Source organism: Battus philenor, unplaced genomic scaffold (assembly GCF_028537555.1).
Source record: "Battus philenor isolate CCGP_79_NKW_IND1 unplaced genomic scaffold, ilBatPhil1.0.hap1 SCAF_14, whole genome shotgun sequence".
In the NCBI taxonomy this organism is placed as follows: domain Eukaryota; kingdom Metazoa; phylum Arthropoda; class Insecta; order Lepidoptera; family Papilionidae; genus Battus; species Battus philenor.
This window is the reverse complement of record NW_027181676.1, coordinates 903259-918771: the sequence shown is the minus strand read 5'-3', so window position 1 is coordinate 918771 and position 15513 is coordinate 903259. Positions and strand designations below refer to the sequence as shown.

At 35.2% G+C, this 15513-nt stretch overlaps 1 protein-coding gene across 1 annotated transcript in view; it reads right to left on the bottom strand.

Moving 5' to 3' along the window:
- Positions 1-2697: 2697 nt before the first annotated feature.
- LOC137918345 (organic cation transporter protein-like) overlaps positions 2698-15513 on the bottom strand; it is a 29813-nt gene continuing 16997 nt past the window's right edge. The window contains exons 2-7 of the mRNA XM_068761121.1: positions 12849-13050; positions 9948-10048; positions 8951-9105; positions 6748-7386; positions 4750-4931; positions 2698-2969 (exon numbers count right to left, since the gene is read on the bottom strand). Coding sequence (XP_068617222.1) covers positions 2796-2969; positions 4750-4931; positions 6748-7386; positions 8951-9105; positions 9948-10048; positions 12849-13050 — 1453 coding nt within the window. The 3' untranslated portion in view covers positions 2698-2795. The remainder of the gene's footprint in view (positions 2970-4749; positions 4932-6747; positions 7387-8950; positions 9106-9947; positions 10049-12848; positions 13051-15513) is intronic.

Genomic DNA, 15513 nt, shown 5'->3' with positions numbered 1-15513 from the left:
TTTTTTAGTCATTTTCTTAAAAATAGTGATTTAGCATGTCTTATACTAAGCGGTAATTCGTTCCACAATTAAACGGCTACATGTGGCGTTTTTTAGTCATTTACAATACTACAAGGTTGACATTGACAGTTTTATCTAGATATAGATAGCAGAGCATTGAAGGAACATAATATTTACTTTCTTATAGAAATTAAGTTCGTGAAAAAAGCTCAACGTTACCCAGAGAACAATGCAGATAGCTATGCTCATAAATAAGGAGATGCAGGCAAGATCCAAGGTCACCTACGTATCTCAAAGAATAGATCGTTTGGTTAATCTAAATCACCTACACTTAACCTCTTAGACTTTCTCGGGCAACTATACTACTATATCTATGGATTAATTCACTACCTTATGACGAAGGTCTAAAACCAACGTGTGTCACCAGTTTTTATGGCACCGTAACGTGGTCTTTCACTTCGGACCTATTAAGCAAGCTCAAAGTCAATTAACAAATCAAATTTCAGAATAGTATTAGGAACGAGGAGATCCGTAAACGAACGAATGTAAGTCATGGCTTCACGGATTCTACTTCTTTTCTCTTCTTTTCGGCTGATGGAAGCCCACTGCAAGGTATAGCACTCCCCCAAAGATTGCCACGATGATCAGTCTTACACTGCTCGGGTTCAGCGACTTCCCGTAACTTTAACTAAGTCTTCAGTCCCCCTTAGAGGGGAGGGGAGCTCACGCCCGACGGTTTAGAAGGTTTTACACAACAAATGGTTACTAGGACCTTAAGATTCTGGATTTGAGACCACGGATTGACAAGCGCAGCGAAGGACACGACCCCAAAAAACGAACAGAAGACCTAGTTATGATCATCGTAAAACACTGGATGCAGACCACACATAATCGGTCTTGAAAAATGTTTTAATAAGACAGATTAGGAGTGATGGGAAATATAAAAAAAGGCAAGGCCTATGTGAAAGTCCTTAGGCAGAGCTGATAATAATGACGGTGAAGATGATCGAATTAGGGACAATTTATATTTGTCTAAGTTACCTATGTGACCTGATCATCTACTGTCTTGTATTTGGTGCGCTATGAACGAATTACCAGCTTCGGTTGCAGCAACGGGTCCAACAAGTAAGCATTGTGTTTGGCACTAATCGGTGTAACATAACTCCTGAAGATGCCCCGTGGAGGGGTGAAACACGTGTTGAGTAATTTGGCGGTGGCGGTTGTGTGATTCGCATTGTTTGCCGCATACGCATTTATCAGCGGGCTGGCGGGCGGTGCACTTTGTTGCACGACTACCACTGCATGTGCGGAAGTGGCTAAATATTGGTTCTTTTCTTACTTAGGATAGACTTCCGCAAGGCAACGCCTGATTCCATTAAAAAAGTAAACATTGCATCACTTATGGATAACGAGGAGAGTCGCGGGACCTTTCTAGAGTATCGCAGATGGGTCATAGGTGAGACTATTAAAAGGAACAAGTAGGTATAAATTTTTTTTATAAGATTAGTCTAGATAAATACTGTGTGTGATAAATGTAAAGTAAATATTAAAGCGAAAATTAAATTATAAATGAATGTAAATGTAAGAATAACGAAAATTAAATAAATTAATGAAAATAAAGCCAGACATAATAAATTATAAACATGTAGTATTCCATGGGAATGCGACGAAATTGAGGCGATGAATGAAAGGAATGAAAGAATTTGTTTAGAATAAAAGATAAATGAATAAATTACATTAAGAAGGAAGAAAGATAAGAACGCAAATAAAATGACGACAAAAATGTCTGTGTATGCAAGATAGGAACAGTACGAGAATCCCTTAAAAACAGGGTCATTAAAATAACTGTTTTTAACTACAGTTGCTGCAAAAACTGGTAGCTGACTGGATAGTAACTGATAAAAAATTAACTCTTAACGATCGCGGAGTAATATTTCCATATTTAATGGAATCTGGCGATACCTTGCAGAAGTCCATCCGAAGTAAGAAAAGGAACAATATTTAGCCACTTCCGCACATGCAGTGGTAGTCGTGCAACAAAGTGCACCGTCCGCCAGCCGACTGATAAATGCGCATACGGCAAACAATGCGAATTACACAATTACCACCGTTAAATCACTCAACATGTGTTTTACCCTTCCACGGGGCATCTTCAGGCGTTATGTTACACCGATTAGTGCCAAACACAGAGTCATATTTCCATGAAAAAACCGACATCCCACCAGTTTACCTAAAAGTTTATATTTTATCAAACTACAAAGGACACGTAAGTTTCAGCGATTACTAGTAATTTCGAAAGGATTTACATTTATTATATATATTATACTTTAGGTTTAAATGTTCATCATCACAAAACACTCCTTAGTTCATTCACGTTAAAATATGCAAATAATCATCATTGCCCGCAGGCCTAACCTCAAACCACTTCTATTTTTAAAGTCAAATTCACCGTGAACTATTGAAAATATAATTTAGTATGAAACGGTGGTGTTCAACTATTTTATCGGTCACCAGGTGTCGCTAGTCCGACGGACAATAATTTGCGTCATTCTTAACGCAAACGAATTATACAGAAATTTATGGAGATAGTCGTTTTAAATGGCATTTAAATATAATAATACAGGCAAAACCCGAAAATAAAATGGAATATTATATAAAAAAAACTTCACATGTTATAAATAAAAATGTTTTATTAAAACTGACTTGTTCAGACAACTTAAAAACTTAACCTAATCAAGACTACAGCGCAGTTGTACAAACTTAGCACTAATGTCTCTCACAACGGTGACCACCTTTCAGTTTACAGTGAGAGTTGTAACTTTCTTCTCTTTGACGGCGATACTCTCTGCTTGCTGTATAGTGTCCGGCAGGTTGACACTAAGGGTCTCTGGAGTGAGTATCATCAGAAATCCGGAACAGGCGGACATCACTCCAAATAGGAGATACGGGAGAGATGCCATGTATGTCATCTAAAAAGAAAAAAAACTGATTGAATTGTCTGAATTATTATTTAGTTGTGTTACGGACTGCTAGCGTTGCACTGAGCGAATGTAAACGAACCCGCTCCCTTGCGTCTCGCAACTAGTGGGTCTGCGCCGACCGTACACAGAACCGCGCCCCCCGTCCCTCGTCTCAAGAGTTTCGATTAGTTTCAGTTTTTATTTAATTGTTAGTTATTGCATAAATTAGTGTTTATATATAAATCAAAATCAATAAACGAGTTTTCTCGCTGTATTGTCGTGGGAATTTCTGTTCAGAACTAACCCCACGTGTCACATTACAGTCCACTAAACTTCAAAGTAAAAAGCGCTTCTGTTAAATACGGTTGATGCAATCGTTGGTTGAAATAAAAATAACAATACATTGCGTCAATAAAGATATTTTGTGGAAAAAGGTTCTTCATATTATATGTGAAAATTCGCGACATGTATTTTTGAATTTTATTTACATTTAACTTTTATATATAGATATTTTTATTTAATGACCTCTTGTAGGTACATGATATCATTGCTGCAGAAATTTTGATCCAAAAACACTTAAAGTAGCTTTGGCAATCTGATGTATGTTAACCTGTCAAAGCCTTAAGAATTCTCAAAAGATCAGATGGAAATGTAAAGGTTTAAGGTCAAGGCTGTCATCGTTTCAGCCCAGAGACCCCAGTGGGGTCGATATTTGGGAGAGGATTTGGGGTAGATATTTGGGAGGGGGGAGTTATGCTTTCCAGTGGGAAAGCATAACTCCCCCCTCCCAAATATCTATGGAGAGATTTACCATAATCGCCATGCTTGGCAGGCGAGTTGGCGATCGCAGTATGATATTACGGTAGGTAGAGGGCGCTACTGTTCATCACCCGGAAATTGGTTTTTTGAGCAGTGGAAATCCCATATAATTATTGCACAAAATCTAAATTATATGCAAGACCTCGTGATCGGACGATCGGAGGTCTGTCTTCTTCCGCTAGGTTTCCAATGCTCATGTCAAGGCTGGCAGATGAATCATTTCCTTGCAGCTAAACTGCAGTTTTGCTGATATGGTTAATTTGTGTGTCGTATTAAGTATGCATTACCATAATGAAAGATCACACCCTTTCTATTGATATATTACGGTCGCCTTCACTTGTGAATGGGTTCTACCTATTGGTGATGGTGGTAGTTAGTAATTACCTTCAAATCCCACCATAAACATAGCACTACCTTTATACAAGTCAAACCGGGGTTTTGTTACAGTCTGTGAAACATGACCGATTTTTTAACACAATCTTTTTTATATTCCATATTAAGTATTTTTGAATTAATTTGCGTAGTGCCTTTTCTGTATAGCTTTATATCTAGTGTTAACTGTGTGTACATCTTTACTTTGCATATATATATGTAAAGAAACTGGTTTCTTTAATAATTCCATTTTGTATTTTACCGCGATTATTTGCTGTCGGTAAAGCAGTGGCTGTTAACCTTGACACTACATAGATGGCGCTGTTAACAATGTTGTTATGATGGCGTCCATTGCGGTCGGTAAAGCAGTTGGTATTTGAGATGTTGAAGTGATAACTTAAAATATCTAACTTTAAAGGTCGTTTCTATTTTTTTCAGAGCAACAAAATATTATTAATTTGAAGTATATACCTACATAGTAGAGAGAAATTGTCTTATACGTGTTAATATAAAACATAGCGACTCAAGTCTCATACAGAGCAATATTCTAATATATACAAAGAAAATTAATAGTAAATGATAGAGAGTTGAAAATTACCAATAGGGGAGTCTGAGGCGCAACCATCTGACCAATCCTGCCTGCCATAGAACACGCTGCCATCATCCGGTGGCGGAGTCCTGTAGGATATAGCTCTCCCGTGTATACGTAGATGCTGCTAAACACCATACTGATGCAGAGCTTCCCGAACAGGTTCAAAGATGTCTGCAGCCATATCATCGCTGTGGAAAATGAACAGGCATGTTTTAAGGATTCATCATCATAAGGGTATCAGATAGATGCCCCCTCCCCCCCAGCCATAGGCTTCTCTCGCAGATAACCACGTCTTTTGCTACCCGCATCCAGTTTCTATCCCTATTTCTCTCGACCTTGACCATGCCATAGATACACTTAGTGAAGGTAGATGTACTACTACGTCTACCAGCTCGTGTTCACCACTAATATTTTTATTTCAAGAAAAAAAGATATATTGTTCCTTAAAGTAACCATTGAATATAATACAAACCGACATGGTTTTTACAAAAAGTTATATCATCCGGCATTTGATATGGCACATGGATTTGAATCAGGTTTATAGCAAAAATAGATTTTATACAGTATTGTCTTAACGGAGTTAATATTTTAAATATGCCAAATTTAATGCCGGATGCCGCACATGTTAAGCCTAATGTGAAAAAGAGTTTAAAATATAATATATGTTACCGACATTAGAGAAGAATTGTTTAAAAAAGTTTAATTAAAACAAGAAAAATATTTCTTCCAAAATATTCAGTGTTCCCTCATCTTTGCTATGTTCCCACTGTTGGTGCTCAAATTTCTCATTAAGAAGGTACAAACTTTGATCGAAAAATTATAAAGGAATTTCCCACATGAATGTGTAACTAGCATAATCAACAAAAGATGCTAGAAGTTCTACTTTTTCATACTAGATAGCGCTATTCTACATCACGTACAACTTATGTATGTTTGTATAATTATTGTTAATATTTAACCGTAAAAAAACTAAATTAAGTAGCCAATATTTAACAAAAATATTATAAGGAGCGTATTGTAGAAAAATAAAATTAAATCACATATATTATACATAAATAAGCGTGCAGTCTGTTGAACGAACTGACACATGAATTGGACTTAAACTTGTTTGATGTTACTGTTTCTAACCTAAAAAACGAATATTAAAAATCTTTTTTATTTAATTTACTATTGCTGATTTATGAATTATGAGATAAAACTTAGATATACTAATATTTTATTGTATCATTTTGAATCTGTGGTTTAAAATGCCGGCGCATGGCCAAATCTTTACCACACAGGCCGTTCGATTGTGGAATGCGTTCCCGCTAAATATAAGACGTGCTAACTCACTACCTATTTTTAAGAATATGGTTGAGATATATTTACTAGACCGTTGATTATTTATCTATTAATTCTGTATTATTATTCGTTTCGATTCAAGTTTATTATATTTATTACCTAGTCATGTATTATAATATATTAACTGCAGATATATATGCATAAATGTATGTATATGACTATTTTTGCAGTTGTTTTTACGTATAATAATTACCCGCTTTTTGTACTTATATTTTCCTACTACGGTTGCCTAGAAGAAATTGCCTCGTGTAAAACCACTCATTGTACTTTTCATTTTATGCAACTATGTATATATTTATTTTCTTATGTGTACAATAAACGGTATTAATTAAAAATACATTACTTACTTTTGTAGTTTATTTTACGCTTATTTTTACTTCTAATTTGATTTTTTATGATATATATATATATCAACGTTGATGAAATTTTTGAAATATTATAGACAAGATATATAGATAACGGAATCGTCTATTTAGCGAGTAGGTCTGCCTATTTTACTTTTATATATGAAAACTTTTAAATGACCTTCTTTTATTCAAGTTCTGTTATTAATATTTCATATAGATATTAGTTTAAAATAAATAAACTTTTTCCGATCGTGATACAGATTATCTATATCTAACATATGATAAAGGTAAAAATAAAAAAAGAGTTACAACTTACATGGCGGAATAAACGGCAGACTAACCAAGGAGATCCCACAGACAAAGTACGCTGTCATGATGGACCTCTTCCTGCCGAACCGATCCAGGGTCAGCACGCTCATCACATACCCAGGGATTTCAATGAGCGAGGTTAGGATGTAGTTGACGTAACTATTCCCCGCCAAGGAGACGGAGTTGATAGAGAGTCCGTAGTATATGAAGGTGACCGTGACCCACCAGAAAGCGCAGACACACAATCGACACATCAACACCTTTGATTTGAACACTTGTCTCATTATAGACTTTGGTTTAGCTTGAGAGTTTTCCGCAGTTTCTGTCTTCGTATCCTCTGGCGAATCCTCAGTTAGCTGTTTAATAGACTCCGGTGATAACTTCCTATTATTAATAGCAGCAGCTTTGAATATAATCCTCGCAGCTTCCTTCTTGTTGCCTTTACTGAGCAACCAACGCACGCTTTCTTCTATCACGAAGTAGTAGAGAAAGAAGAGCAGAGATGGAGCGTAGAGGACCCTGGTCAAGTTTCGCCAGTAGGGCACCGCCCAAGCTATGACAGCCACCAAAGCCTGACCCAGAGCAAAAGTGGAGGAAATGATGTTTCCACACAATACTCTCTTTTTGATTCCCACCATTTCCAGAGCTGAAAATATAATTTTATTATTAGCTACCATCACTAGAGCACTTTTTCCAGTAGGGCATTTGAGCTAAAGTTACAGAAATTTACCCACCATTTTTATAGCTGAAATCATATTATTTTTTAATTACTATCACTAAGAAGGGTGTAAATGACTAGTCGAGTTTTGCCAAGGCATCAACCGAGTTACGAAACCCAAAAGCGGGACCATGAGCTAAAGTTGGGGAAATTATGATTCTATACAAAACTCTTTTTTAGCGTCCAATATTTCTAAAGATATGATCATATATTTTTAATGTATTACTATTGCTAGGGAGGATAGTAGACGCCCTGGTCGAGTTTTACAAATAAGGCATTACCCAACTTATGAAACCCAAAAAAAATTAACCCTGAGCTAAAGTTGGGAAAATTATGAAAACTTTTTTTGATGCCCAGCATGTCCAAAATTATAATTATATATTTTTAATGTATTACTAGGAAGAATAGTAGACGCCGTAGTCCAGTTTCGCAAATAGAAAATCGCCCAAGATACGAAAGCTATAAAAGCTGGTCCCTCAGCTAAAATTGGGCAAATCATGATTCTATACGAAACTTTTTTTGATACTCACCATTATACCAGAGAGATAATCATATATTTTTAATGTATTACTATTGCTAGGAAGGGTAGTAGACGCCCTTGTCCATTTTTGCCAATAGGGAATCATCATAGATAGGAAAGCCGCAAAAGCTGGACTCTGAGCTAAATTTGAGGCAATCATGATTTTATACAAAACTCTCTTTAATGCTCATCATTACCAGAGATATAATTACATATATTTTTATTTATTACTGTTACTAGAAAGAGGATTAATATGTCCTTATCAAGTTTGACCAGTATGGCACCACGAAAGTTACACGAAGCCTGATTTCGAGGTACAGTTGAGTTTATATGTAAAAACGTTTCCAAATAAAACTTTATTATTGATTTCTGTATTCCTAGAGCCGCAATTTATATATTTTTTTATCTCTCTCGTGTAAACTCTTTAGTAAAAAGTCCAAATTTTAAAGTCATTAAATAAGACATCAGCTCAGAAGGTTTACTAGAAAATATCAATGAATTAAGATTTATATTTTTATTAATTAGTTACAACATAGTTTGAACGAAATTTCCATATTCGTTTAATATACTTTTCACACTGGCGAATATTCTTTGGCTAATTTATCTTATTCTTTATCATCACATCATAAGGTGGTTGCACTACTACAAGGCAAATGTATCCCTCAAATATTGACAAAGTCATACGATGTTGATCCAGCAAATTCCTGACATTAACTAAGTCGTACATTCACCTTGTACCTATATATAAAATTTGATTCTAGCTTTTATCAAACTGGATACAAATATATTACTATTATAGATTATCAACTATTAATAATAAATAAATAAATAAATGTCAGCCAATGGCAGACGATGGCGCAAGATAGAGGAAAGTGGAAGTCTCTCGCTTCGGAGGCCAAGACCCACTTTGGGTCACTGAGCTAGCGGAGTAGTAGTAGTAGTAAATAAATAAATAAACATATTTAAGCTCACCAAGAACAAAGCCCGTGGTATAAACACCGGCCCCCACAACTGCGTCCAAGAGCTCGAAACAGATGTAGAAAATGTAATTCGGAGAGAAAGACCTGATGATTCCGACAATGGCTGGACTCATTCCCGTCGCTATGAAAGCGACTCGACGACCGAATCTGTGGACATATGACACGAAAATTCAAAAGACCTACAACCACATACATTTCCACGCTGTATATAAACTACACTTGCAAACATTTCTACGCATCTTTGCTTAGTTTGGTCAAGCTGATATGGTATTGGGCAGATGACAGAGCAAAAAAGATAGCCGCAGAAGCTTCAATATTCTGGAATGTTCTAATATACACCAATACCTAACTTTGCGTCGTGGTTACGTTCCAAAAAAAACACGACGCAAATAGAAACGTCGCAAAGTGAATTAAGATTTTCTATAGCAAACCATGTAAAGATCCTTCAACAAAAAGAATCAGAAAATTGAACAAAGTAAACATTTAAAAAACAAAAATAATATAACTCTGCCAAAAAATAATTTGAAATAATATTTATCTTTTTTGTAAACAGAAACAACACGTAAAAAGCTATAAATTTATTTATATAAATATATGTTATATATATAATATATTTATATAAATAAATTTATTTATATAAAATAAAACTGTATTCAAATTGCGTTGATTTTTAGCTAGAAAGGGAATCCCCGAGTTTTGATGGCATGGCGCAATTAGAAACAAAAGTGTTGCCATTTGGTATAGTAGATACAAAATTTTATTTTGAGTATTTTCAATTTAAATTCAATTAATAAATGTATAAATTATGTGTTTTTTACTTTAAGTTTTTAACAATAAACTTCACTACAGTTAGAAATTTACAGGAAATCAATATCAGGTAAGTAGGGGGTCTAGTCAACACGGAAAAACATGGCAAGGGGTCTACGACACAAAAAAGTTTGGGGAACTCTGGTCTGGAATTACACAAAGAAGGAGAATTATATACTTACGTATCTGATACGTAGGCGGTGAGCGGCAAAGCCATGAATATTCCGGCGCTGTGAATGGTGCCCACTGTGGTTCGTTTCCACTCCTCGCAGCCAAGGTCGAACTGTAACCAGACAGACTCTTTTTACATTACCAACTTCTTTATCTGTATTTCTTTCTCCTTCTTCTTTTCAGCCGATGGACGTTCACTCTTGTAATATATACGTATAATATCATTAGAATACGCGGACTAATTTATACTGTGTCATCACGATATCTCCAGAAGTATAAGGCTTTTATAATATTACTAGCTGATCCCGCAAACGTTGTTTTGCAAAAAAATAAAATTTTTAATGAACAAATAAAAAATAAGGGTTAATCGTAGAGGGGTGAAAATTAGGGTTGTATGTGTTTTTGTATGCTGTATCATATAAGAAACAAAAATTTTGAAAAAAAAAATTAAGGGTGAACAACCCTTATCACTTAGGGGTATGGAAAATATATAGTAGCCGATTCCTACTGAATACGCATATAAAATTTGGTAAAAATCGGTCGAGCCGTTTCGGAGGAGTACGGTAACTAACATTGTTACATGGAAATTTTATATTTTAGAATTTCAAGGAATAGAGTCAGCTTATATATAAAACGAGGCCTGAGTAAAAGCTACGTGAAGCGGGTTCGTCTGTATATATCTGCGAATAAAAAAGTAAGGTGAAATTGTCAATTAAAACTCCCGGGCATTTTGAAAGAAGGTATGTTTTTCCTAGGTTGGTAGCACTGTTTGTGACATTTACCAAGTTTCTATTTTTCCAGAGTTGTAATATCATTTGACTCAATCCAAATCTTTTTAAAGAATGTTATATGTCTCAATTACCGTAAACGATTGATGCCTAAAACGCTTGATTTTTAGGAAAAAAAAGCGACAAAAACACAAGCGATAAGAACGCAACCACAGTATTCGCTAGATTTGACTCCGTTCGACTTCTGGCTATTCAATAAACTCAAAGTGTCAATGAGGAGACATCGTTATGACACAATTGAGGAGATAAAAATCGAATCAAATGTGCCGGAAAAAGATTAGTTCGACTTTTTATCAGACGGGAATTACTTTGTATGTGATGAAATGGATTTGAAAGGTTAAATAACTAATTTACATTTTTTACACAAACTGACCCAAGTTTTTGATCACTTATTATTTTATAAAAGGGACTAAATGAATAATATAATGATAAATGTATAAATAAGTGGAAAAAGATAGACAGATTTTTTTTCGACTGGACTCTCATCTCTGCCCAAATGACATTTGCAGTCTAAGACTTTTTTAATTAATATAATGGATTAGACGTTTGTCTTCCATCTCCCCTGATGGAAAGTGTAGATGAAGACGAAGGTGGTACACGCCCATCCAAAAGATACCTGTTCACTTTACTCTTAAAAGCGCCAAAGACAGGTCGTTCCAAATCTTGGCGACTCTCACCAAAAACGAGCTGTCAAACCATTTAGTTCGACTTTTGGGTGTGTCAACAACTTATCGATGAAACTTTTGCCTGCGCCTAGAAGTAAAGGAATGGAGATGGCTCAATCAGTTCGAAAAGAGCCATCGAGCATTCTCCAAAGTGTATCCGATTAAAAACCGATAAGCTGGCAACTCGACGACGATGCTCAAGGGTGTGTTCAACTATTTTAAAAGGCAATGGTTTCGACCATGCTCCAGGTGGACCCTCGGTTCTGGCCGCTATATGTTACTATTTTAACGAACTGGGAGGCCGCCGAGCTCTTAGAGTGACTAAGCTCATGGTTCCCCACGAGGGGATCTCGTCTTGAGCTGTGACTCATAAAATCAATATCAATAAAAGAAATTAACAAGACAATTTGATATAACTAATTTTATGCCATCAACTGATTTGTCAATCATGCAACTTTAGATTACTATCCACTAGAATAATAACTCTAGTCTAAAAAAAATACTGGGGATTATTAGAAATAATAAAGAATAATGTAATCCATATAAACAGCACGAAAAAAAACACTATGAAATAACGACTTTTCCTTGTCAGACGTGATCATTGAGGAAAAATGATCAAAACAGAGTTGCCATCTGCCATCGTAAGGTCGAAAGATACATGGTCAACCTAAAACTGTTTAATAAGGTCAACAATGTCAACCATCAGGAAAAAACCTAGTATAATAAGTGTAAAAGGAATAAATACATTTAAAAACTTTTAAGTTGAACGTTTTTTTGATACCCATATTGTGGTGGTTGTGGAAAAATATGTACATAGTCCACCACATTGGAACGGCAGCCATCTTGAATTTTAAATTTTGACATAATCATCGTGTGTTACTAGTGTAGCCCTTTCATTTGATACCCATATTGAGGAGGTTAAGGAAAAATACGTAATCCGCCATTTTGTATCGGCGGCCATCTTAGATTTATAATGTTATTGATTTTATTATATTGTAATGTCATCTAAATTAAATGTGTGTACCAAATTTCAGATCAATCTGACAACGGAAAGGTGCTTAAATTTCAATTTCTAATTTTGATCCAAATAAATTTCGTACGGGTCGAATTAAATAAAACCGTTTAAAAATGCCAATCTATTCAAGTGACATTGGGCAGGTCACGTCTGTAGAAATAATAAAGCCAAACAGTATCGGTGCCAAGAGACGTGAAAAGAAAAAGAAAGCCACCAAGTAAATGTGGAATGAAGTCTTTAACCAGAGAAGGAGATCCTTTTGAGGAACCTGATGGATGGACGGGCTTAGGAGAGGAATAATCCAAAGAGGCGACTTCTACTTAGTCATACTAGCTGGTCAAGTTCAAGACCGGGCAGTTTGATCATTGGTGAATGCTTATACCTTGCAGTAATTGTCTATCAACTGGCATATTGTTGATAATCCTGCGAAAGCTTTATTTTTACCTCAGCAACAATGCTGTTATTGTTTTCATAGACCCAATGATCACAAGGCACCGTCTTCACAGGGTCGAAGGTACTTTCACTGCAGCCCGACCCAATCGGCTTCAACCTCTCGCACCGACCACGCTTCTCGGGGAAAGCCCACTTTTCCCACTCGCCCATGGGGTACTGCGTAGGCCATGTCTCGCATTCTGGTACCATACACCTGAAAAGTACAGAAAAATTATGAAACAATTATATAAATTTTTCTAAAAATGAAAGCTTACAAAACTTTATCCTAGTAATTATGTCTAATTAACACGTTCACTGCGGCTTGAGGTCGATTCAGCCTCATGGTAAACTTTGCACTGGTGCGGCGCGTAAAACTCGTGTTTTCTCTCTAGTGCGGCGGCTGTTTACACTCAACCGTATGAGGTATGACAAAGACAAATATAGCTTTCTTTATGTCTGCGAAGCATTGACTCAATATTGTAAAAAAATATTGATGAACATGAGGCAGAAAAGGCCTCAACCGCACTACTAGGAAGTTCAGCTTGAGGCTGATTCGACCTCAGCCGCACCAGCTGAAAGTTCTTCAAAATTGGGCCGGCAGTGAACGTGTTAATATAAACTCCTTATTTAAAAAGCGCCCGTTTTGTTTATCATCTTTCATTCACTTGGTTCAGCCTTAGGATGTCCACTAGTGGACATAAGCCTTCCTATAGATTTTCAACAGAAAGGCTTAAAAGTATTCAATGTCTTCTAAGGAAATAAAAGGATGTCCTCGATGTACTTGCTTACCTGCGGTCCCTACTTGAAAACCTTAAGACAGCAGAAGCCTTCGGGTATGTCGCTATGTAACCTTCCAAATTCCAATTTTACTTGCCAATCCACTGGACTATTTCGTTTATTTCGTCTACAGACATTTGCTCGCCAATTACAACGTTACAATTACATAAGTAATAAGCATATAATATATTACATTCAAATCTTCGTTGCGTATTCTTTTTATCATTTGTATCAAGTTTTATTTTAATTTTACATACGTTCAAACTAAAGCCTCTTTCCTCTTAATCTCTTGAGTTTGTGTAGGTACAAATACATACACACACAAACACTCGTACAAAAACACACACACAAACGCGCGCTTATTTACATATATATATATATATATATATATATATATATATATTATGCCTAAATTTTTATCTTTTGTCACGCTTCTGAACAAATTTAGTGAACAAATAATTAAACATTATGTAAATTGTTCAAAATAAAATAAATAAATATTTGATTAGTCATTGTTTAACACGTGATCAAACATTAAGATTATGTTTTACGTCAAGGGATATTATTTGTCTCTATATATGGCTTTGTCGCTTTACTAACCTAACAAAGTCACTTTTATATCAGTGACGAGATAAAAATCTATCACACATTGATGAACATATATAAATAGAGACTAATCCATATTTCAATCGATATATAATAATATATAATATCTGAAGGCGTTTAATTGTTATTTAGTTTTTTTTCCTCATTGTTAATTAGACGCGTTTTTAATCAACGATTAATCTACGCAATTCGCTAATTAGATCGTCACAATTTTCACCACATCCAAGTCAAAATGCTACGAAAAACTTGATATTCTGATGAACGCTCGTTAACCGAAGATTAATTACAATTAAAAGTTAACATTATGCTTTCCGGTGTCCTAGCAACCATAATCAAGTTAAACAACGATTAACGAGAGATTAATAAGGAAACCTCGATGATCGACCATTAACGGGTGATTAAGTTTAAATTAAAATTAGTATTATATATAATCAGGTTAAACAATGATTAACAATAGATTTATTACAAATTAAAATAAATTGGCCTTTTTGAAACTAGACGTAAGGCTCAAATGAGGCAATCTAAAAATAGACCAAAATAAGGACGTAAATAATTTATGTATCTAGTCTCGTCCTGATCAGGATAACCGTGTCAAGGCGCATTATCCTTTTCCTTGTACGAGCGGCCAGAGGAAGTGTCAATGGAATTTGTCGTCCTTTGATTGGATGGTAGACATCCGAGCTGGTGTCTGCCATTGTATCGTGTATTCAATTCATATTATTATTTTATATACATATATCTATATGCATTGTGTTGTTGACTGTACTTATGTTTATTTAGTAACTAGCTGATCCCGCAAACGTTGTTTTGCAAAAAAAATTGATATTTTTATTTACAAATAAAAAATAAGGGTTGATCGTAGAGGGGTGAAAATTTATGGTTGTATGTATTCTTGTATGCTGTATCATAGAAAAATAAAAACAAAAAATTTCGTTAAAAAAATATTTTTTTTTTAAGTGTGAACAACCTTTATCACTTAGGGGTATAGAAAATAGATAGTAACCGATTCTCAGACCTACTGAATACGCATATTAAATTTGGTAAAAATCAGTCAAGCCGTTTCAGAGGAGTTCAAGTTCGAACACCGTGACACGAGAATTTTATATATTAGATATAGCCTTAGACTTAAAATTAAGTAGATATCTATTATATTCAACATCTCCATTGCATGTCCTTTTTATCCTTTATATTCAAATTTTACTTTATATAATGAATCGATGTACAGTCACGCATAAATATTTTTAATATAAATAATAAAATGCGAAAGACATGAATGGACAATTAAAAATTGTTT